The 24,178-nt window shown below is 44.8% G+C and overlaps 1 protein-coding gene across 2 annotated transcripts in view; it reads left to right on the forward strand.

Annotated features, from left to right (window-relative positions):
- The first annotated feature begins 7,403 nt into the window (after window positions 1-7,403).
- The window catches only part of FAM117A (family with sequence similarity 117 member A), a 40,777-nt gene continuing 24,002 nt past the window's right edge, over window positions 7,404-24,178 (forward strand). Inside the window, exon 1 of one of the 2 annotated variants that reach the window (XM_074319334.1) lies at window positions 7,404-7,651. In XM_074319334.1, the coding sequence (XP_074175435.1) occupies window positions 7,456-7,651 (196 nt within the window). In that variant the 5' untranslated portion in view covers window positions 7,404-7,455. The remainder of the gene's footprint in view (window positions 7,652-24,178) is intronic. The other variant, XM_074319335.1, reaches the window with a different exon arrangement.

A 24,178-nucleotide genomic window follows, 5' to 3' on the forward strand; every position in this document is an offset into this window, starting at 1 on the left:
GCTTCTTGGGCATTCTGAGGAATGCAGACCCACCATTGGTTCCTGGATCCCAGGATTTCTGATCTCTTTGTGAAAGAATTCAGAATTGGGTGTATAGAGCCAAGAAATCGACAGGGTTAGTATCTAAACCCTGGCTTGACATTCTGGGCAAACACCCAGGAGGTCAGAGAATTGGATGGAGATTTTGGGTGGGACTTCCAGAGAAGGTGCCAACTTGTGTGATATTATCAGAGTGGCATGGAAGAAGCAAGGCCAAGCTGCTTCCTACCCCAGCAGAATACAGGCTACATTGTCAACTGCCAGGCCTTTGCCCAAGTTGAATGGAAGCAGGGGTCACAGAGGCCAGTGGTGGAATGTACTGGAACATTCCAGGCCTTTCTGCTGCACAACAACACAACTCCTCGAGGCTTTGAGCCATCAGGGGCTTCCAGAATTGGGTACAAGATCCTCACCCTCTACCATGCATAGCAGGAGAAACCACCTGCTCTGAAAGTAACACTATTCGAAGTGCTGCCTAGTTACTAAGTGGAAGGAGTGTCAATCCAGCCCTTTGGGACTTTTTCTTTAGATAGAGACACTTGGCTGCCAAGGCCATTTTGTTGAGCCAGAGCCATCTTGTGGAATAGATGTGTCGGGTACAGGATATCCACAGGAAAAACCAGGAATAGGCACCTAATTCAGTCAGGGCTAAAGAGTTGGATGAGATATAACCAGGCTTCCTTCTTTCAGAAGCAGATTTACAATGAAGGTAATGAAACTTAAGCGTCAGAGTCCCTCAATTGCATGGAACCCTTCCAAGGCCTTGTACCTAATTCTATAATTTTTTTACTCTTTAACTTAAAGAAGAACTACGACATGACATAAGCATTAAGCTTCACAAAACCTGGAGCCTTTCCCATTGTCAGTCTGCAGGGCTTTTAGCCTCAACTTTCAGGAGTGATCAGAAACATTAGTTGGAGAAACAAATACTTAAGTAACCAATATTGACTCAGCATTGCCAGATGCAGTGGCTTACACGAGTTGCTGACAAGAAATACCAGAACAAATGGGTCCCTTTGCTCAGAATTGGGGAGAAAGGACAAACAGATATAAAATGACTTAGCAGCAATGAGAAAGCTACCCGTAAGCTAGTCCTCTTAAATAATGGGCTACACACTAACCACCTGGTCCTGAGAGAATCATTAGGATCTCACAAGATCAGTTGAGGAATGTTGGGCGGAAGTGAGGTCTAATTGGAAGTTGAAGCAGATGGTGAAGAAGACAGAGTTGCAGGGGAAGCTCATACACCAAGGCACAGAAAATCAAACAGAGGAAGGGCCTGTGGTAATATTTTTCAGTTAACCTATTACAAAAGCCCTTTAGAGATAATATTTTTGGCTCTGAAAGTAAGCTCTGTAGCCTATGCCCTGGATCTAAAGGAAATCAGACTACAAACCAAGTTTCAAATCATGCCTTCCTCCTGCTATATTTAGAATATCTTTGAATTGGAATGCTACCTGCTGTCTGATGTGGTGCATGCTGTGAGGGGAGGGGAGAGGGACTGGAAGTGGAATCAGATGCAGGATGTTTAGGATATTACAATGTAGTTCTTTGCTTCAGAGGTAATTGTGTTTTTTAGGCTGACTTGAAGATGGTAAATGGTAATAACAGTGGAGAAAAGGGAATTCTAAAGGGGGTTGAAACAAATAGGACTTTTGGTTTATATGCAGTCTCCTGGGAATGTACTTAAACCAACATCTCCTCTCCAAGGACTTTGATCTCTGGGTGAGTGGGCCTGGGAACGCTGGGAGTGGGGATGCAGACCGCTCCTATCATGGTGCTGCTCTAGAAACCAGATGGTTCCCAGGGCACCTGTAATTACATGACGCAGCAGAACTCGAGTTTATTTTAATGAATTTTTTGTGAAGCGCCATCTGCATGCTGGTTGCAGTGCTGGGTGTAGTAATCGGAGTGATGATGGAGACATGCCAGTTCTCCTCAGGAAACATGTATCTTAGAGAGGAGGACATTTTTAAAAAATGAAAAATGCCAGCCTAGATATTCCATAGGCCAAAGAGGCACATCTTATGTCTTGCACAGTGATCTTTTAGGGATGTCATGGCGGTAGGTATATTTGTTTCCCGAGACCTGCCCTTAAAAGAATTGCAGGGTCTGCCACACATCACAGATCTCTCATTCATAAAAATATGTAAGTCTCTTTTTCTTGAAACATCTTGATTGAGGTATAAATTACATACCATAAAATTCACTAATTATACGTTATAATTATGATTTTCAGTAAATTTATAGAGTCGTGCAACCGTCATCACATTCCCCTTTTAGATCATTTCCATCATCCCCAAAAGTTCCATTGGAATTCCTGCTCCCACACACAACCATAGGCAACTACTGACCTGCTTTCTGTCTCTATAAATTTGCCTTTTCTGGACACTTCATATAAATGGTACTACACAATATGTGGTCTTTTGTATCTGGCTTCTTTCACTTAACATAATTTTTTAAGGTCCATCCATGCTATAACACATATCAGTACTTTGTCCCATTTTATTGTTGAATAGTATTCCATCTAAATTGTTTTAGAAGTTATGTTTTGAGGTAACACTGAATGGGATATATGACCCCTGGTCGCCTGTCCTGCTTCTGATTTGCTGAGTGGCCTCTGGCAAGTCCTTGCCTTGTCCAGGCATCTGTTTCTCCATCTGCCTAACGAGGGGGCTAGATTATACATAGTCTTTAAGGTCTCCTCCAATTCTTTAAATAACAAAAACTACTTCGTATTTTTCACTGAGTGCCACTAGCTCCAGTATTCCAAAATTTTGATGTCTCTGATCCCACATTTACCCTTTACCTGTTTTAAAACTTCTACCATTTCCTTTATTAAGGATGAGGAATCTTCATTTTAAAAAGGCTGCAGTTTTGCCAGAAAATTCAATTCCCACCAAGAGAAAGGAAAAGAAGAATTAAGGAGTAAACATCATCCAGTCTGAATAAAAGAGAATGAACAGGTGAGATAACTAAGCCAGGGGACAGAAAGTGGTTGATGAGCTGCAGCAAGGGACAAAATGTGCCAGACAAAGTGCTGAAGGTCAAAATCCAGGCCACCTGATTACCTTGGGAGTAAGAGGGAAGGGTTCTTAGGAGAGGGAGGCCACCAGAGTGGAAGAGGTGTTGAGGGCTGGGACCCCCTCCCTACTCTGTTCTCATAACCTCATTCATTCCCTCAACCCTCCTTCTCAGTCCCACTCAGGCTGCTCTGCTCCTTCAGTTCTGACCCCATTTCCTCAGGATCTCGTTCCCTGAGGAGCCAGGCCTGACATTTCAGACAGAAGCTGAGGAAAGGAGGTAGGTCGGAAAGAGACACTGTGTGTCTGCGTCATCTTATTTTCTCTGTTTTATTATTTTGGAACCCCCGGGGCCAAAGACGTAAGCATGTAGACATTTACCAGGAAGTCTAGTCCCCCAGGTACCAAGGAATAGCAAAACTTCTTTATTCTCTGCTGCACAATTGCTACTGAGTATCCGATTTGGGAGGACAAAAATGGTGATTTGGAATTTCCATTCTTGCTGGTTATTGTGGCATAAATGCAGAGGGTGAGGGTCAAGGTGCCCTGCAGGTAGGGCCAGACAGCGCCTTCAGACCTGGAAGTGCCGTCAGATCTCGACTACCAGAACCCCAGCCTTCTCTTAATTCAGCAGCCAGCAGGATAAAGCTTCCCTGCTGATTCTCTGATCTGCCAGAACCCTTCACGGCCTTTACGACCCCGGGGCTTAGAGGGACTGCTTGGGAGTGGCTATAACTCTGCCTCACACCTGGAGGAAAAATAACTCCAATTCCCTGAGTCGTCATTTATTGTGACTTTTGTGGACATCCCAAAAGCAGGCTGGGATCAAGAGACTAAGTAAGCTTTTGCTGTTGGAACTCTCTGAGGAAAATGATGCTCCTATAGATGAAAAACAATTTATCAATATACTTGGTGTATATAATCCTCCATTTCTGATGTTTATGAGTGTCTGTCTCTGAAAGCAGGACCCAGGTCATATCTCAGTCGGAATAGCATCTAGCCCAGGGCCACTTCTGTGTACAGGCCTCAAGGCTTGCTGAGCTCTGAAGTCCAGGGTAGAGAGCATGTCTCTGAACATTATTGTCATTCCTTAGTGCCTAGCTCTGTATCTGGCATATACTGGTCATTTCAATAAATTTGTGATGAATAAATTAATGACAAACATGTTGATAAGGATGACAGGGACAGTGACGAAGGTTTCTGGCAAGCTGGAAGATGTTTTATAAGGCAAGGCATCTCCTCTTAGCAGCATCCACCCCGAAGCCATGGCTTCTTTTATTGGACGAAACAGACAGGCATTGATCTTCAGATGAGGTCTTTATCCTCCCATCATGCCCATGCCAGGAGAAGCTATCAGTGGTAGAGAAGAGAATAAGAGACAGCTGGTTGGGCATGATACCTGGGTAAGCAGAGGACAGGGATCTCCTATGCCTGTCTACCTTCTCACTCCTCCAGCTAGGTCAACTTTAGTGTCTTTTGCCAGCAACTTATCAGGAAGCACCAGGGCTCTCTGGACTCAGAAGATCCAATTCTTCAGCTGTGCCGTTTCCACTGGCTCTTCTTTTACTGTTCAGGCCCTCAATTCCTAGTACTTTGGCTTTGGAACAAAATTTAAATCCCATGTCCTTGGGACCTACCCATATTACCCTTCTCTCCAAGGGAAGAATGCATCTGTCCAATAATATGCCATTTGATCTTTTCAACAACTCTGTGAAATTGATGGAACAGAGGTGATTCTGGCATAAAGAAAGGACACCACTTGCCCAAAGTATTTCACAATTCTTCATTCCAGAGCTTTTACCTCTAACACACACTGTATGACTCAAACAATAAAGAAATCACTCACCATCTCCTAAGAGTGCCTAAGAATTTACACGTTGAAGGGTCCTAAAATGGAATAAGTTGTGAGGCAAGAACAGATTTCAAGAGACCAACTAGCCCACCCTTTGGCTGTTAGGCCAATGGTCTAGAAGTTGAGTGTTCGTTGGGAAAGTACTTGAATCTGGAATCGAAAGACCTAGGGTGTAAATCCTGGATCTGCCATTTACTATGTGGATGACCTTGGGCAAGTCTTCTAGTCTCTGGGACTTCGCCTGCTGTAAAATAGAGACAATGTCTGCATTTTCTATCTTATATGTCTACTGTGAAAATTAAATGAGATGATATATGTGAAAGCTCTAAAGTAGCAGATAAGAGTTCATTTTAACATCTCAGCCAAATCTTTGGAAATTCTTTACATAAAATAGAAATAGAAATCCTTAATATTCATAAGAAGGTTTTACGAACATAGAGATTGGGAGTTCAGCTCTGGAGTCAGGATGCCTGAGTAACCTTGGGCATGTTATTATTTCTTTCTGAAGCCTCAATGAAGAGGAGATAATACTCAACTCATAGGTGTGGTCATGAGCATTAAATGAGATAATGTATGCACAGTGCTTAACATGTACCTGGCATGGAGAAAGGCACTGTGAATGTTAGCTGCTACCATTACTGATTTTATTAATGAAGATTGGAGGCAGGTGGTCCAATAAGATCTCATAGAGATCTGAGCTAGGAATCAAAAGGACTCACCTTTTGAGCCCCAGTTTGCACCATAATAAGAATTCATGCTTTCCTTCTTCCAGATTTTCATGAGGATTTTTTTTTAAAGTATATAAAAACTTTGAACTAATTGGAATTGAGGAATGTTATAAATTGCAAAATTTTTTGTTTTTTAAACCTGTTAAGTTTATGAAGACTGAATTTTTTTTATCAGGTCATCAGTTTCATTCATTCCTGTCTGCCTTTGGTAAAGTCTTCTTCATGGAAAAGGAGTATAGCATTTCCCAATCAATAAAAAAAGATTTCAAATGTCAGATCTTGAAGTAAATCCTTCAAACCTGCAAGAGTACACTCTGCAAAGAAAACCTATTCTTCAGGATGTTCCATTGCTTCAGTTTGTTCTGTGTATGTATGTTGCTTTTAATGTTCAACCAACTCTTGAATTTCCACTTTGGTTATTATCTGCTTTCAAAATTTAATCCCAGAATGGCCTCATCTTGCTTTGCGGCATGCTCCCAGATTACCTTCTCTTCTCTGATTAGTTAGTATGGCTTCAGGGAATACCTTCATTTTAACATTAAACTGGGCAAAAACAGAAATAGAACGATAAATTTGTAGCAAGATCAAAAATAGAATTCATAGCTAAATATAAATCTGGAGGGAATTATCCAATTATTTGGATGGTCCCTTTTCACAGACAATCCAGGGTTGATTGCCTTTTGCTTTTTCCATATATAGAACAAAATGGTTAATAAATCCCAAAGGTTATGTTTTTTTGTTTCTTTTGAAGAATAATAATTGTTAATAGTAAATTAAATGCTGTTTTTCCCCCCCAAATGTCTTCATATAAACAGCATGTGATTTTTTTTCACAACTGCATTCATTCTCTTTAGGGACCATCCAGGCTCACTTTGACTTGTAGGTCAGAGAGCATTGAACTGAGAAGACTAGGATTTAGCATGGAGTCACGGAACAAATTTGGGCAACATTTTCACTTTACTTCCATTCTGCTGAGACAGACTTGGAATGAAAGGCTCTGAAGAGAAATTCCTGCTCCTTGACAGTCTCAATTTAATTTAAAGGCTAGAAGGTTCTTCTTTTTTTTTTTTTTCTTTTTAGGTTGGACCAACACCAAGTAGGGACTTGGAAATGTGGAGAAAGACAAATGTGGGTGTCACAAGAGGCTCGGTAGCCATTAAGTGCACGAATATAATGCAAATCGCATGCAAATATGTGCAAACTTTGCATTAATTTGCACTCTTTGGAGCTTGCAAGCAGCATTGGGATCCTGAGGGTTCAAAACGAATATTTTTAGGTTACACCAAAAGTAATGCTTTTTGAGGTTGTTGCTTTCTTAGTGCCTGCTAGGACTCAATTGCTGAAAGTTTGACACTCCTCCCTACCCCCCATAACGATTTCAGTAATGCTTGATTCCATCTTACGTCTGGTCGCGCCCCCACTCAGCCTGACGTCACGTGACATTTATTTGCATACTACCTGGGACTGGGTGTGACGCACCCCTTTTATGCGTCTTCTCATTGGTGGCGCCGGAGAACCAGCCCTCTTCTGGGCAGACCAATCAGCGGCCCCTCGGATGTGCGAAAGCGGGGATGAGTGTGATGGAGGTGGGGTTTTGGGTTGGATCGCTAGGCATATTGACCAGTCATCCTCTAGGAAGGGAAGAGCAAGCCGTGAATTGGTTGGGAGGAGGGGTCTGGGAACCGTAGGCCAATGAGAGCTCTAGCTTGAGGGGGCCGGTCTCCGCCCCGTAGGGCAGATAAGCAGCAGCAACGGGGGTTGGGAGGGTTGTTTGGGGCTCGCTGTGGGGCCGAGGCAGGCACTCGGGCGGGCGATGGCGGGGGCCGCAGCGGGCGGCAGAGGCGGAGGTGCCTGGGGGCCGGGGCGAGGAGGGGCCGGAGGGCTCCGGCGGGGCTGCTCTCCTCCAGCCCCCGCCGGCTCCCCCCGGGCTGGGCTGCAGCCGCTCAGGGCCACGGTCCCCTTCCAGCTGCAGCAGCCGCACCAGCGCCGGGACGGGGGTGGCCGCGCAGGTGAGCTGGGCCTGGAGCGGGCACCGGGAAGGAGACGTTGGGGGAGGGGGGGCGCGTGATGGGGGAGGAGTATGGGAAGAAGTGTGAGGGGAGAGTGGATGGGGGCGAGCGAAGAGAAAGGGGGTCGTGCATAGTCTGAGAGGGCGGAGGGAGCGAGAGCGAGGAGGCGTGAACTGGGGGTGCATCGCCGGGACAGTGCAGGGAGTTGGGGCCCGGAGCTGAAGGGAGGGACCTGGCAGATGGAGGCTGGCTTTGGGGGCGTAACCGAAAAGTGGGCAGAGTGTGGTGTGGGGGTGAGTGGAAAATGCAGGGGTGGCAGCGAGGTGTGAGGAAAGAGTGAGTGGCGCGTGATGGGGGCGCCCTGTGCAGGGCTGGCGCTGGAGAGAGGAGCCGGTGGGCGCTGGACGTTTGCACGGGGAGGGGGAGGGGCATGAAGGAGAGTCCTGTGGAGCCATGTGTTACTTCTCCAACTTGAGTTTGGTCCCAGCATCCCACTCTACAGCTCTGGAGTTCCTTTCCTCACCACTTTTACTGCGCTTCCCTTTTATGCCACCTCCAGGAGCTGATTTCATCTGAGCCGTTGGAATAAGTTAGTTTAACGGTTTTGACTACTGTATAAACGCTCCGCTCCGCTCCCCTACATTCCTCCTGGTGTGTCCCAGAAGTTGTATGTTCCCAGATCACTAACTTGCTTAATATGGCTGTCTCATTCCAACCATCTCGCGGCGCGTGCGTGCGCGCGTGCGTGTGTGTGTGTGTGTGTATGTGTATGTGTATGTGTATGTGTGTATTTGTGTGTGTAGGACCTGGGCAGTTTGCCCCCTTCCATTTTCTCCTCCCCCCACCAAGGCCGTTTTGTCCTGGGCATTGCCAGCCAACGTGGCAGTGGAGTGAGGGCTACAATCAAGTACAGTAGCAAATACCTCCACTTTCTGAACAGCCCTGAAAACCGTGTCTTAATAGCAGCTTGATGTGGGTATGGGGAAACTAGGGAGGAGTAAGCTTACCTGACCACAATCAAAGCTGTGATGGGTCCCCCCTCCAAATGCAGGCATTTAGGAATAGGAAAAGGAACCTACTTGCATGAAGAGGTTGGCAATAAGTTGAAAGTGAGGCTTGCATTTGATTCACACCAGATGTGAAAAGATCACTGCACACTTCCAAAGTCTCAGAGCCTACCAAATGTACAAAAGTCATGCATGGTCCCTGCCATCTAACGGTTAATGACATTCTCTAAACCAGAGTTTCTTGAGCTTTTCGTGATTATTAAGCTTAGTTATTGTACATCGCCCTCCCGAAAGTATAGCTACTACAGTGCCTTCTAGGTAAGAATGGAATAAAGAGGGTCTCTGAAGTAGAAAGTCCAAGTTTATCTGGACCTCATTGTAAATGTTAGCATTGCATCTTGGAATGCAGCAACTCGGTCAAATCTGGTAGCAAGATGGTAACCAACTAGTAAAAGTATGTCTAGAATCTGGCGGTGTAGAGCAAAGCAATGCCCAGACAAACTCATGCCTATTGTGAGCTGTAAAGTAAACCACAAGACTACAAACCTGTTAGTTTTGTTTAGGCTCCTTTGGAGCCCAGGGAAGTTAGTAGAACAGCGAGCACCAGAATCTTAGTCACTGTTAGTAGAAATCAACAGAAAGCCTGCCTGTGTCGTAGCTAGAAAGCTATTAGTCATATTTTTAAGAGCAGTTATTCTGTGTCTACTATAGCACTTATATTAAAAGGACAAACATTGGTGGATGCTGTGGAAAGAAGATGAGTGTAGGTTTGGATGACTGGGTTCTTTACGCGGCCTGTTCCTTTTGTAGGGCAAGGGGTCCTGAGATACTGGGGGAAACATAGGAAGCTAGAGTTCTGCATAACCTGTCTGATGAATTTAGGGCAAGTTGGGTGGTCTCTTGCTTAGGTTCGGGATTGGGCTGATGGATTATTTCTCTACCTGTTAATATCCCTGCAGCATTAATAAGGCATTTACCTGTGTAGTGGGATTATCTATAGATTTTCAGGAGAGAGGAAAGGAAAGAAAGAGTGTCCTGAGTCTGGGGACTTGTCTGTAGCCAGACATTAAGGGAATGTATCAGGTCTTTGGTTTGGGATCACATCAGGTTTTCTACATGTTAACTTTAACCCATTCTTTGGCCTTGAGAAGTGGTAAAAGTGGTTTCCTCTAGGCCGTATATAATAGAAGGAAATGGCTTGCAGTCATAAACCCTTAAGAGAATGGCTTTGGGTGCCAGAATGCCTGGGTTTCCAATCCAGGTTCTGCCATTTACTAGCTGTGTGGCTTGGAGGGAGTTACTTAACTTCTGTGCCTCAGTTTTCTCATCTGTAAAATGTGAATAATAACATCATAAGAATCAAATGACGTAATAAAGTGCTTAGAACAGTGCTTGGCACATAGATCCTATAAAAGTGTTTGCTGCTGCTTATATTGTTACTCTTCTCTCCACCTAGCCAAGGTGAGAGCACTGTTGGCCAGAGCCCATTGCCTTTCAGGCTTCAAAGAGAAAACCCATATTGGTTTGAAACCAGTACTGCAGGTTTCAGAATTTCAGGGCCTCCCTTTGCACTTTTATTCCCTCATCTTTTAAAATGAGCTTTCTCAACAGGGCTCTGAAACCCAACTGTTTAAAAAGGCCAGGTGAGCTGGGACTGGGTTTCAGGAACAATTAAGTGTCGTCACTGTTTCTGTTTCCCATCTGAAAGTGATGTCGTGCTCAGTGCTGTGCAGTTATCTCCACCACACACCCTGTTGTGTTCTTGACAAGATATATTAGACCTTTTATAAAATGGTTATGGTGTAAAGAGCAGTATTTACCTTCTGTGGCCATTCATCCAAAAGGGATGTCTTCATAAAGTGAGGAATGGCCTGAGCTAGGGGTGTGGAAGGCAGAAGAGAGCAGAGAGAAAAATGAAGGTCAACTCTTAAGAAAACTAAGAGCCACTAGTGGGTAATAGAAACCCAGGATAAATATCTTATGCAATTGTCCCTTTAATTAAATTCTCATTTGTGTCCTAGAGGCTGTCAATGTTTATGTTCTTCCAGGACCACTGATGATGGACAAAATGGGACTAGGAGGTGAATTGTTCTGGGTCCTAGTCTTCCTATCTTGTTTAGTGTCTTTGTCTCCATATCCCTAGAATGAAGCTAATGTTTAATTCAGCTTTGCAAATTCTTCTCCATCTGACAAGCCCCACTGGGGCCAGCTGGGTCCTAGGGAATCCAAATGCTGCCTCTGTACCTCCTCTGAACCTTCTTAACCTAGGGGTTGGCAATTAGGGACTAGAGGCTAAATCCAAGTCTCTGCCTGTTTTTGTAAATAAAGTTTTATTGGAATACAGCCATGCCCCGTCATTTAGGTATTGTCTATGGCTGCTTTTGCACAACAATGACAAACTTGAGTAGTTGTGATAGAGACCATTTTGGCCCATAAAGACTAAAACATTTATTCCATGGCATTTTATAGAAAGAGTTAGCCTTAAACAGTGTTCCTGACCATTATTTCTACCGTATGTAAAGATCAGTTTCAAATGTGTGTAGTATATACCTCAAAAAATCCTAAGGAGGTAAAGAAAACTATTAAGTCCGTGTCCCCACTCATATTTTAGGGGTAAAGAAAAGGGGTTATCAGCTCCCAGTTCTCAATCTTTATGGAAGACCAGCACATGTGAATCCAAGCTGCCCACCCCCACCGTTGTAAGGTGACGTGTGTTCAGTAGACATAAATTAAATTGGACTTACATAAAAGCTTAACTGTTAGGCACATTTGCACCCCCTCCCCCACCTACCCCCCCGTGAAAACCTAACAACCCACAACTGCAGTGAACACGTTTTTAAATAAGATGGAAATTACTTTAGGTTTATCTCCTGTTTTGGATTTTTCTTGTTGCCTTTTATTTTTCTGAACAGATCATTGAGAGCTGGTAGTAGTCATGGCTGCCCTAAAATACTGGCTTCCCCACAGGGACATAAGAAGAGTTTATTTCAAATGTTGAGTAGGTTCTCCAGGATGGTCCTTTCAGTGAATATAAGGCAGCATTGTTACAAGAAATGCTATTGGTAATTATTAAACTCCTTTCCTTGCAGTGCTTTGAAAACTTAGGTCTTAGGGCATGGGTGTTTAGATAGGTGTGGAACCGCATAAAGGAGGTTGCTTATGAGACCCGAGAGAAAGCCCTCTTCAAACCATGGTCCTTCTGGACCCTGGTGCCAGAAACAGCCTGGAGATTAGAACAGAATGTAACTTTTCTATGCCAAAGATCCATCGTGCTTTAACTGCACTTGGGGGTGCAGTGAAAATCCTATAAGAGCGACAGTTGTCCTTCAGAACCCTGTGAGTGAGGGAAGCATTAAACACCAGGCCAGGCACTTCCCAGCCTGGCACTGCTAACTTGCTTTTGACAGCTTTGCTAGCACGAGGCACATGGTCAGCAAAATGCACTGCTCAAGTATCTGACTCTTAAATGTTATCGTCAGCGATGGCATCCTTGAACTTGTGGGTCACAGGGCCTCATTACTTTATCCCTTTGGTACCTGAAGGTGTGTGGATCCATTTGTTCTTCAATATTTTGATAGCAAAAGATTATGTATATGTGGGGAATTCTCCGCTTATGTAACACAGAGCTAGGATATTTTAAACCATTTGAGGTCAGTGGAGAAGGAGTGAGAACAGTGGGGTGTGGTGGTAAAACGACATCATTCGCTCTCGTTCCAGATGTAGATAGATCTCTAGGAAATTTGAGGCAGGATTGCAAAACTTTCATAGTTAGGTGGCAATATGAGTGTTGCCAAAGTGGTTGCTGGGCATTAATAGCCAGAGAAGACTTTCCCTGCATTTTCTGCTGGTGCGTCTTGCTGGGCACCAAGGCCACACTATTCCTTGATCTTATTGGAACTGCCAGAAATTGAGCGTCCTCCTCCAGATTCTTACAGCTCTCATGGAGAGCCTTGTGCCAAAGGATTCAGACTTTAGGGTGTGACATGTTCCCAGGGCCGGTCTGGTTTTGAGTTCTTATTGACACTACCACGTATATCAAATGCTATGTGACACTGGCTCCAATGCTTTACTAGACTTCTCTGGGCTTACTCTTATTTCCCAGGCAGTTTGGAGCCCTTGTAAGGGGCTGGAAGGGAAAACCTTGTGTTTCCTTCCCAGTTCAGAGCCAAGGTGGGCGCCTACTAGCCAGTTAGTTTAGTGAGAATAGACAGTCTCTTCATGGGTTAATGAGTTTTACTTCCCTCAGAGATGGATAGAAGAAGGAGCAGGAAAGAGTGGAAACAGGAAAGATGAGTGGGAAAGCTGGTCAACTTTCTACCTCTGCCTGAATTGAATCTTCCCAGAGGGCTCCCTTTATTTGGTTTGCAGGTTTATGAATTAACCAAACATTAGCCGAATCTATTCACATTGTTTGGTCAAAAACAAATCCTGATCTCAGAGAGAAGAGTTTTGGATTATATTTGAAGTTAGAAATGACCTGTGCTCCAGTTCCTCTCCAGTCGTGGGGAGCTTAGGAAGGGGCCATTGTTGGGAACAGCTGTATGGTGGAAGGCCTCCAGCTCCTGGTCCCCACTGAACCTCCTGGTTTTGAAAACTCTTCCTGGCACTTTGCTTTCTCCTCCACACTTTTCCTCAGGGTCACTCCAAAGCCGAATGCCCAGCTTGCAGTCATTTAAATATTTATCCTCAGGCCCAAGGAATAAGCCTCAATTGACTTTTGCTGTGTGGGTGCACCATAGCCAATCAAGGGTAGCTTTAATGAACTTAAAAGAATGCTATCAAAGTATTTCATAATAGGAAAACTTTTAACTTCAGCCCCTGGGGAACCTGGAACTGCAATCTGGGCTGTGTACAGACACTTACCCTGCCCTACTCACGAGCCACAGACAGCTGACACCGGGGGTGGATGGAGCGCCTTGGGCTCAGGCCTGCCTGCACATTAGCAGTTCTGTTTCCAGCTCCCTAATAAAAGGGGTGGAGGTCAGGGGAGGCCTGGGAAGACTCCTCTGAGGGCTTGGGTTGATCTGAAGCAGCAGCCTATGCTCAGGGTGGGAGGTTTTTTCTCCGAGATGCCCGAATGTGGCTTCTTAGACGATGGGCAGTGTGTGACCCTGTGCTTCCTAGCTTGTGAATGGTGGGTGTCTTTTCCAGGGGGAACAATGTTAACAGGCATAGGTCTAGTCTACCACCAGATCTGCCACCTGAATCCCTTATCATCTGATCCTAAGTGAAAACGTGCAGGAGAGCACTGAGGTCTAACCTCCTTGAGAGGCAAATGTAGGATTAAACATACAACTCTAAAAGTAAATAACAAGTCCACAAGTGAGTCAAATATATTTTCAAGCTGGAGCAGACTTAGAATGAAGGAATACTGTATTACCCACGTGTTAGGGTTAGAGAATTATTCAGTTTTGAATAGGCTTTTTTTTTTTTTATTAGCCATTATGTTATTCTCCCTAAGGTTAAATTAAGTTTTTACTCTCCCTCCCTTTTCAGAAGTGGCGTTGGTGTGTGTTCCTTAACTTTCTCAAATCTCTTTAGCTCCTTCTACCTCATGCTGGAAATCGTGTGCCTGCCTTTTTAAAAAGTAGGCACCTCATGTTTCAAGTTCAAGTGCATTGGAACGCACCCTGCAGCTTGAGCAGATTGGAGTGTTTCTGCAGAGGGAGGGCCAGGGCAGATGGGGAGTGTCGTGCTCAATAAATACTTGTTGGATTGAGTTGCTGGAAAGGCAACAGGGGTGGGGAGAGTGAGCCACACTTCCCCCAGGCTCCCTTGAAGTGCTTTCTGCCATTTCTGGTCCCCATACACTGTGCCCCTTTATAACACCCCTCTCCAGCTACTTATACCCCCCCGCCCCCCCAAGTATTAGTTTCTCTCTCTCTCTAAATCACTGTTCTCCTATTCATCCTGGTCATTGGGCTTGAAACCCAGTGGGTGCCAAAGACGTGGCATTTCCATGGATGTCGTTGCTAGGCCGGTAGGCGTTCTTCCCCACACATTTACAGCCAGCAGGTGATTTGGGCAGTTAGTTAACAGGTCAATTCATGGAAACAGCCAATGTTTAGGATTTTGTTATGATTTTATTAAAAAGCCAGACTACCTGGCCTTAGGCTTAGGTGTGAATATGGGTGGGAGGCCAAGGAGACCAAGATGAATGCTGGATGTCCTTTGACTCCAGGTAGATTTGTACCAAATTCCTAGGAGTGCTAGAATGTATAGCGAAGGAAGGCAGGAAGACTAAATCTGAACCGGTGAGTTTTCTAGGCCTGGGAGCAGAGTGGTCGACTGGCCCTAGGGTGGCTTCTTAGGTAGGATCAGGCTGGAAGCCCTCCCTCCCAAGCCAGGCACCATCCAAGCAGTGATACAAAGCACTGCTGGAAATGCTGGAAAGAGATGCTCATCATTCCCTAAGTCCTGGGTGCTATGTAGTTACATCAGCTGCCACAAACAATGTCAGCCATGGAGGCTGTCTTCCCCTGCCTTTAAAGTTGCCAGCCACGGGCCTGGTGGCTTAGTCAAAATGGTTTTATAAACCTGCCCTGCTGGGGTAACTTTGAACAGAGTGAAAATGTGATTGGGAGGAAAGAAAGGCAGTTTCTCTTACTTCCTCCTCCCTTCTCTTCTTCCCTACCCCACACATTGCCTTTCCCTTTAAGGGTTTTCTGTGCTCTGTGCATGTTTGATCACCCGCACGGCTTTGAGAGAACCACTGCTGATAGCACGTGTGCTCCCTGCCCCACACCTGCAAGCTGGCTGAAAACCTGCCGCACAGCCCCTGTTTGGGATTGTCTTTGTAACTCACGCCCATCAGATATGACATACACACTGGGGTGGAGGGCGGAGGTGGATAACATTTGGCATGACAGAGGGGATGCAACCAGAGAGCTTTCACAGTGTTATGTAGTCTGGATTCAGAGATTGGGGCGAGGAGGACAATGTGAGTCACATCCATGGGATGTGCGCACATCTTTATGCTAAGAGCAGCACCTCATTAGAACCGTAATCCTGGGGAGCTCTGTGTTCACAGGAGAAGACAAAACAGCTGCTTCTGTGAATCCCAACTCTGGAAGGCCCCCACTTTCATCTGTATTTTTCAGGGAAGTTGAGAGTATAGATCGTAGATTTTGACAGTGTGTTCCATTTGTTTAGCACTTTGGTCACCGTAGGTGCTCTTGAATGTTTCTCATTCATTCACGCGACGGTCCTGCAGGTGCCACTGGCATTTAGTAGTTTTTTCAGATAAGGCAACTGAGGCCCAGAAAGGAAGTGACTTGCCCAGGACCATGTGACTAGAAAGCCCTTTTGCTTCTGATCCCAGGGCTCTTTCCACATAGTCTGGACAATCCATTGTGAATTTCCTCCCCAGCTGCCATCCTCTGCTGCCTGCCCAGCACATGCCCAGCCTTTGTTTCCCTTCTGCTTGTATATCTGTATTCCAGGAACAAAAATTCATTTGTTTCATTGACCAAATTGGAGAATTGGAAAGGAAAATGATCTGCAAAGAATTCCGTCTGTTCCTTTAGCACCCTATAAGTGACTATCCACTTGGGGTAGCTAGTTGGAAAGTGGTGGTTATTACCTGATATGTGTGATATGGTGGTGCCTTTTGAGTGTTTCCAACTGGTTTGAGCTACGCAATTTCCATGTAGAAGGAGAAGCTAGCCAGGGACAGTTAGGACCCAGGAGGCAGGGAGGGTTTTCCCGCTTCTGTGGGGTCATGGTCATGGTTCCTGAGCTTGGGGCCATATCGGGGAGATACTCCTTAAGATGGAGCTTATAGAAAAGGGTTTCTTTCTTAGGTGTGACTATGTGGAACCCAAAAGAGCACCTGGGGATAAGTGTGGGTGGTGCATTCCTATGGTGGGTAGGTGCAGGTGGCATTCCATCATGATGACAACTTAGTCCTCCACGTAGGGAAACCCTGGGGCATACCTCCCCCGACCCTCGCGACGCTGTACCTGAGCATGTCTCCCTCTGCTAGCTTTACATCACCTGGGACTGGAGTCATTGTGATACATGATAGTGCCTTTCTGAGACAAGCATGTGCCCAGTAAGGGGAATAGCGGGGACTTGAACTCGAGATAAAGCCCATCTAGGGACTTGGTATCATGGAGAATTGCCTGGCCTGCTTCATACTGGTTACCTAACCCTCCCGAGAGGGTTATGGGCAGCTCTTACCTCCTTACCTCTCTTACCAACCAGAGTCTGTATAGAATTCTTGAATGTTCTAATAACCATATGCTTATGTGGAACCTTTCTTTCCCAGTTACTTCCCAACTTCATAAGGTAAAAATCCCATTATAACATATTATAAAAATGATTCTGTATAATAAAGCTGTTTCCATGGTTCATATAAATGCTTTGTGGTTGTTTTTTGTGGTTTTTGTTGTTTAAAGAAAAAGACAAGAGTAATCACCTATCTTCTGTATCACGTACTTTTTCTGGTCCCTGTCCATGTAATAGTTCATCTCAAAAGCAGAACACTTGGTGCTTGCTGTTTGCAGTGAGGTAGGGAGAAGGGAGCCGAGCTACAGAGCCATCACCCAGGAGCAAGGCCCCTTTGCTTTCTCTTCATCTTGAACCTTCCACCCTCCAATACTTCCTTCTTGTTTTCAAACAGAACACCTCACAAAAACCCAACGAAGGACAATATGTGTGTGTATCTGAATATGTGTGTGGCAAGTGTGAATGTGGGAGAGTATGTGTTTGTATGTGAGAAAAAGTGCACATGAAAGAAAGCAAGTGATAAAGCAGATGGGGCAAATATTTAACAATAGGCGGATCTGGGTAAAGGTTACATGGGTGTTCTATGTACTATTCTCATTCTTGCATGTATAAGTTTGAAATCATTTCCAAGTGAAACATTTAAAAAATGAATACATGCTAGACTAATTTGACTGTACCAGGAGTTCTTCAGAAGTTGTCTTCCACCATTCTTATAACATCTCTTATTCTCTCCCATTTAAGAGACGAAACAACTGCAGCCCAGAGAAGTTAATGACTCGTCTGAGTTCATATAGCACATTGGAGCAGAGGCAGGATTTGGGCCCAGGTGTTGACCATGATAGTAGGCCACCTCTCAGGACACTTCTCAGGCTTGACCTTACTGGCTGGAGAAGGCTGGCATCTGATTCTGAAAACGGCTGGGAGCTGCTGCTGTGTGTCCGAGCCCAGTCCATTCCCCACAGTGGCCCAGCAGAGGGATGAGCAGGCTTGTCACAGTCTGCTGCAACGCACCGAGAATATTTAGGGGGTCTGGTACCATCTAGGGGAAAACTGCTTCCTTAGCCTAAGAAACACTTACTCTGCTCTTTATTCTACACTCTTCATTTCTTAAGATACATGAAATCAGAAAGCCCTGTTGCACCAGAGCTGTGGAGTAATACGACTTCGCATTTTTATAATAGAGATCCGAGGAGAAAGGAGCTGAGTTTGGTTTAGAAAGCGATGCCAGATTATGGGCCTGGGCCAGGCAGCTTTCTCAGCTGTGTATCGGTTGGCTGGTTGTGCTGACTGCCTTGCAAATGTACGGGAGTCTGAGAGAGGGCACCTGTATGGTTTAATGCAGCATGTCTTACCAAGTGGACAGGAGTTACAACTTCATATACAAAGGGAGGGCTCACTCTTAGTCAACAAAAACCTTCCACATACTCCAGGGCCCAAGAAGGGGTGGATCTGGTCATCACTGCTTAGCAGACGGAGTTCGCGGTTCAGGCGCTGCTGTTTGTTTCCCGACTCCTCTTCCCTCACACCAAACCCCGTGTTACACATGCATCTGTGCTCTTTGAAGGCACTTCAGTTATTCTTGACATTGATGCTTAGTGATATTTCCCCTAGTTTCCAGAATGGGGGTAACTAAATGAGTCCTACTCTGTTTCTTAACATAGAAAAAAGTTTTTAAAAAAATGCTTAGTTTTAGTGTGTGTCCTTTATCTGAAATGTCTCCCTGCAGCTACCCTAGAGCCGTGAGACTGTGGTTAATTTGACATCAAAGGATTTTTTTCATGGGCTCCAGCCAGTTATGTGAAATAGACCCATGAGCATTTACTATATGATTACCCAGCTTATATACTTAGATTGTTTGTCCTTAGGCAGTTATCAAGTTATATCGGCTGTCCCCACTATTCTCTGATTCTTCTTGGCTCTGTCCTACCCCAAAATAAGTGCCAGGTGGCTAGGCATCCAGAATGAGGACGCGAAGCAGGAGGATGAGAAAGGCTGTCCCCGATTCCCTTTGGGTTGTCTGTAGCTTAGAGGTCTGTGTTGGAGCTGCTGTGCAAATGGCCAAAGCTGTCTGCTTAGAGGGGACCATGACAACTGAGTCTTTTCCTTCCAGTTCTTAGAGGTATGGATAGGACCATCCTAAACTGTTTTCCTTTTGCTTCAGGAGGTTAAGCCTTTTCTTTACCTGACTTATAAAAGAAGGTAACATTGCTGTTAAGGAGCCCTTGATTTAAGAGCAGAAATAAATCCCATCATGTACAGGGGAAGATGGTGTAACTTACCTCCAGTGGTGTGCGTTGCCATGGCCTTCTCTGCCTCTGGAATCACACGTGGAGAGGTGAGCTGACAAGCATCCTTCTGCTGTGAAGTCTTCAGTGGTCTCAGGCATATACTGATACCATAGCAGCAAAAATGTTCCCAGTGTCAGACTTTTCAAGGCTCTTTCTGGAGGGGCCATCTAATTTTGTTTTTCAGACTAGGTTTACCCTGGAGGCACTATGTAACCTTTGAGGCTCCTTTAAGAGATCTGAACAACCAGCAAAACCAGGGTTTCAGAACAGGGGCTGCCTTGGAATGTTGCCCAGAACGATTTGGGGTTTTTCCACTGGTAGGGCACAGCCTGGGAATGTGCCACTGTGGTGAGGTGAGGCTGGGTCAGTTCCAGGATGTCAGAGGCTAGGTAGGGAACCACTAGATGGGAAGTAGTGGTCTCTTGGGGATCTCCTCTTTGAAGCTGGGGACACAGAGTAGAGCTGGAGTAAGGAGATGGAGATAACCAGAGAAGACTCTGCAAGGGGGACAAAATGGTCCATGCAGCTTTTCAAGGCTGTGAGTGTTGAGCACAGTAACCCTAATAGGATTTTAGACCCTGAAGGCAAAGCAGATTCTGTGGCTGTACTTTCCTGGCCCTGAGGAACATAACAGCAATTGCTCCTTATAAGCAACACCCGCCTTCCCAGCCCAGAGCAAAATAAACCAGAGTCAGGGTTAAAAGCAGAGGTCCTGACAGATTCCAGCCGCATACAGTCAAGTGAGTGAGCAAACCTGCCTTCTGAGTGCTGCTGTCTACCAGCTGGTTACTCCCAGCTTGCCCAGTCATGTGACCAGACCTGCTGCTTGTGGCTGGCCACAGGTAAATTGAGCACTATTTATACCTCCTGCTTGGGGGAGGAGGCGGGCAAGATCAGCTGGGAGCTCAGAACACAGCTGTCTGATCAGCCTTGGTAAGGCAAGTCTCGCTTTGACTTGACTTTGCCTTTTTCCCCGCCTTAACTTACCCCAGATAATAACATGAACTCCAAGCTTTCAGTTAAGCTGAATTGGTCAGTAGCCATCTCTTATTTACCCTTTAATAGTTGGGGAATTCTAGAACTAGAGGAAGCTCAAGACTCTTCTGATGTAACCTCCTGCCTTCCCGGGGTGAACATTGAGACATCTGGGGTCGTGTAATTCTCTCTCCCTGGCGCTGTTCTGGGGTATCCTCTGCAAGGTCCCTCATTCAATTCTGATGAGCAAAACGTTCTTTTATCTAGCTAGACTCTCCTAGTAAAGTCTTTTTACTGCCCTTCATTTTTGTACCCGCACAGGAGGAGACTGATACATGCTTATTCACTTCACCTTCCTCCTGGGATCTACCTGTTTCCCTTAGCCGTTTTTACCCATCTTCCCTGGGATCTCACTGGTTTCTACATTCCTTTTGAAGAGCAATAATGGCAAATGGGTGCCCAGGGGTAACTGGGCATATCTGAGGTTATATCCAGCTCCAACTGTGATTCTGGACCAATAGGAACCCCTTAATTCTGCTCGCCGTCTCCCTTGCTCCTGGGATGACGTGACACTTCGTAATATGGTTTAAAATCTCTTTGACTTAGTATCTTTATTCTACCTTGGACTGATTTACATCTTTCAGTCCCTTGCCTTGGATTAATTCTCATTCACTATTTCATGTCTTCTTACCCATCTTCTCTTTCTCTAAATTAGAAATTCAGAGCAGTGACCCAAGTGAATTTGAATATAACCTGCCAAGATTGGAATGCTAAAGGATTTAGATTCTTGCTGAGGAGTTAACTGAATTTCTGCCTTCCCAAATTAAGCCAGTTCTTTTATTTTTCACAACTTTATTTTGGAAAAATTTCAAACCTACAGAGAAGTTGTAAACTCAATGCATACCCATTTGTCCTTCACCTCAACTCACTGATAACTTTTAGCTACAATTGTCTAATCTCTCTTCTCTCCTTCTGTGTCTTATGCATGTTTGTCTAGACATACACACTTGTGCATTGATATGTGCCTTTTTGGTGAACAGTTTGAAAACAAGTTGCAAATATCATGACATTTCACCCTTTACTTCAGTGGCATCTCCTGAGAATAAGGACATTTTTCTACATAATCACAATATTATTGTTACACCCGGAGAAATTATAAGCCATATCATCTAATATTCAGTTCATTTTCAAATTTCCCTTTTAAGACACTTGTTTTTGATCCAGGATCACGTCAAGGTTCTTGTTTGGTTATGTCTTTTTATAAAGTCTATCTAGACCTCCACTCCCACCTGTGTTTTTTTTTTCTTCTGTTTTTTTTTAATGACTTGAAATGTGTGGACCAGTTGTCTTCTAGCTGTCCCACATTCTGGATTTTTCTGTTTTGTCATGTTGGTATTTCACTTGTTCCTGCATCTCCTGTATTTCATGCAAATGAGAAGTAGGTCTGGGGCCTGACGCGATTCAGGTAAAACATTTTTGGCAAGAATATTTCATGGGTGAGGTTGTGTACTTCCTATTCTATCATGTTAGGAGGCACAGAATGTCCATTACTAGGAATGTTAAGTTTGATCACTGGAGGTGGTGATCACCAAATTTCCCATTGTAAAAATGTATTAAAAATAATAGTGAAAGATTATTTTCTTAAGCGGTTTATGGGGTGATACTTTGGCATTATGTAAATCTGTTCCCCACACCCTTTCTCCCATTTGTTTTGGCATCCATCGATGACATCCTGTTTGGGATATTATTTTGGAAGTTACATAAAGCCACTTCTGAATTAACACTAATGGTATTGACATGAACAGTTCAAAAGAAGAATAAAAAATGTGGGGGTTTTGGAATCATTGTGGGGAAGGCAACAAAAAGGGGCCATCACGTTCTGTCAAAGTCTTGGTATTTTGTGTGACTTGGGCTGACATCAAATTGGTATCAGTTGTTTACACATACATTGCTGTCTGGAAGTTTGACTTGAGGTCAGGGAGAAGGCAAGCTGAATGGAGCGAAAAATCAGGGTTTGTTCACAAAGGAGAAATTATTTTGACTATTTGAAAGTTATCTGTAATTCTTATTTTTCTTTCTTTCAGTCGCTTTCCACTTTCCTCACTAGAAAGGGGATCCCTCATAGTTTCATTGTCTTCTTCCTCCCCTTGCCCGACATGCTCAGTGGGCTAAAAACAATGTTCCCAGATATGATCGTCCTGATTCCTGGCAAGGGAAAGGAATAGAACCCTTCCAATCGGTGGAGTGGTTCCTGGACCCATGCAGCCAGGCACTCATGACAGCTGAGTCTGACAATGAAATGCAAGTGTCGGAAATGGCCTTTCAAAAGTCTTCTTTTGCGGGGGGGGGGGGGGGAATAAAAGGCCTGTGTCTCAATTTGCTCTGTGGCTTTGGACAAATCAGTTCACCTCTCTACATGATGGTGCGCCATGGGCCCCCCACCTATAACACTTGGAAGCTCTGCCCCCTCTTCCAGAGAATTCATGAGAGTATGGGGTACACACATTCAGAACAGAAGTCAGGGTACAGTTTCCATCACAATTGTCCTTTCACAGGATGTATGTAGATAAACCTCCTTAATCTCTGGTTGTTCCTTCACCTCAGGTATCTTAAAAGACTCCTGAAGAGCTGGCTGAACATGGCGATTTCTTCTAGATAGGAATCAGATCATTGTGAGAAGTGAACATACTGAAGGGTTTATGCCTGTCCTCCGAGTTTATAGGCCTCCCAGAAATTCATCACTCCCAAATAACTACAGAGTGAGGATTTTTTTTTAAGAGGGAGAGGGCTAGGCTGTGTGCTATTTATGCAAAGGCCAAGTACATCCCTTTGGAAAGCATGCTCCAATCAGAAATTGCTAGTATTTTATTTTGTTTTAAGAATGTTGAAATTCTACAGAACTCTTCACAGAACGCAGATAAAAGGTGAAAAGTTCACCCCACTTCCTTCTAATTGCAGCTTCTTGAAAACTGAACAAAGTGTCTAAGTAACTGATGTCTTCTCTCTCTCTTTCTTTCTCTCATCACGTTTTTCCTCCTTGCTGCTGCGAAGAGTTAGCATTTCCCTTACTTTTTCCCCACAATGACATCTCCAGATGGCTCTGTCCTGGCGCTTCTCTCCAGCTGCCTATAGATGTAGTCTACATCCTGGGCAGTCAGACACCCAGCCAGAAACGCTTTCACTTGAGCTACACATTTCAGTATGGAGTCAGTAATTAATTGAGTGCCTGGCTAAGAAGTTTTTCATGCTATGTAAATATCACTCTTTTCTCTTTTAGGTAAGCCTTCTTGGTAAGGGAAACGTGATGTTACTGTTTATTTCTTCCTCCTTTTAAATCTAGTTTCTTCTCCCTGTTATAGTTGAAATGAAGCTATTGCTTGGTGTTGAAGCTGTTCAATACCTCAAGTTTAATTTTCCCAGCTGGGATAGATGGGCTCTCCTTGGGCTTTCCAAAGAGGGTTTCTTATTCTTCTACAGTCATATTGGGGATTTCAGTTTGACCACAACTTCCCTCCAAAACCCACACCTCCCTGAATTAAGCAGTTAAGTGGCGCTGGACCACAAGGAGCTCAGAAGACTGCCTTCACTGTTTCATCTGAGCACACATGTACTGAAATGGAAAAATAATCCCTGTGAAGCTGCTAGGAGGAACTTCCCCTACGTACTCTAAATCTGTTATTGGGGAAATGTTTAGAAATTCTGAATCACTGTTTTACTTTGCTAGATTAACACCTCTTCCCCCCAACAAAACTGCTGCATCACAGCTCGGAGACAGGCCAGGACAAGGCAGGGCCCGCTCGCCATGTGCAGCCATGTGCCCTTCACCTCCGGGGCTGCCCGGTCCCCGCCTGCTGGTCCATCTTAAGTGATGGTTAGGGATTGTAAAAGGCAGGTTGTAGAAATACGGGTATATTATGATCTCATCGTATTAAAAATATATATGCACGTGTGCCTGGTGAGGGACCAGGAAGGAAATGCACAGTAGTGAGCTCTGAGGAGGGGCGTGCATCGTTTTTATTTTTCAGTTT

Source organism: Rhinolophus sinicus, linkage group LG15 (assembly GCF_036562045.2).
Source record: "Rhinolophus sinicus isolate RSC01 linkage group LG15, ASM3656204v1, whole genome shotgun sequence".
Classification (NCBI taxonomy): Eukaryota; Metazoa; Chordata; class Mammalia; order Chiroptera; family Rhinolophidae; genus Rhinolophus; species Rhinolophus sinicus.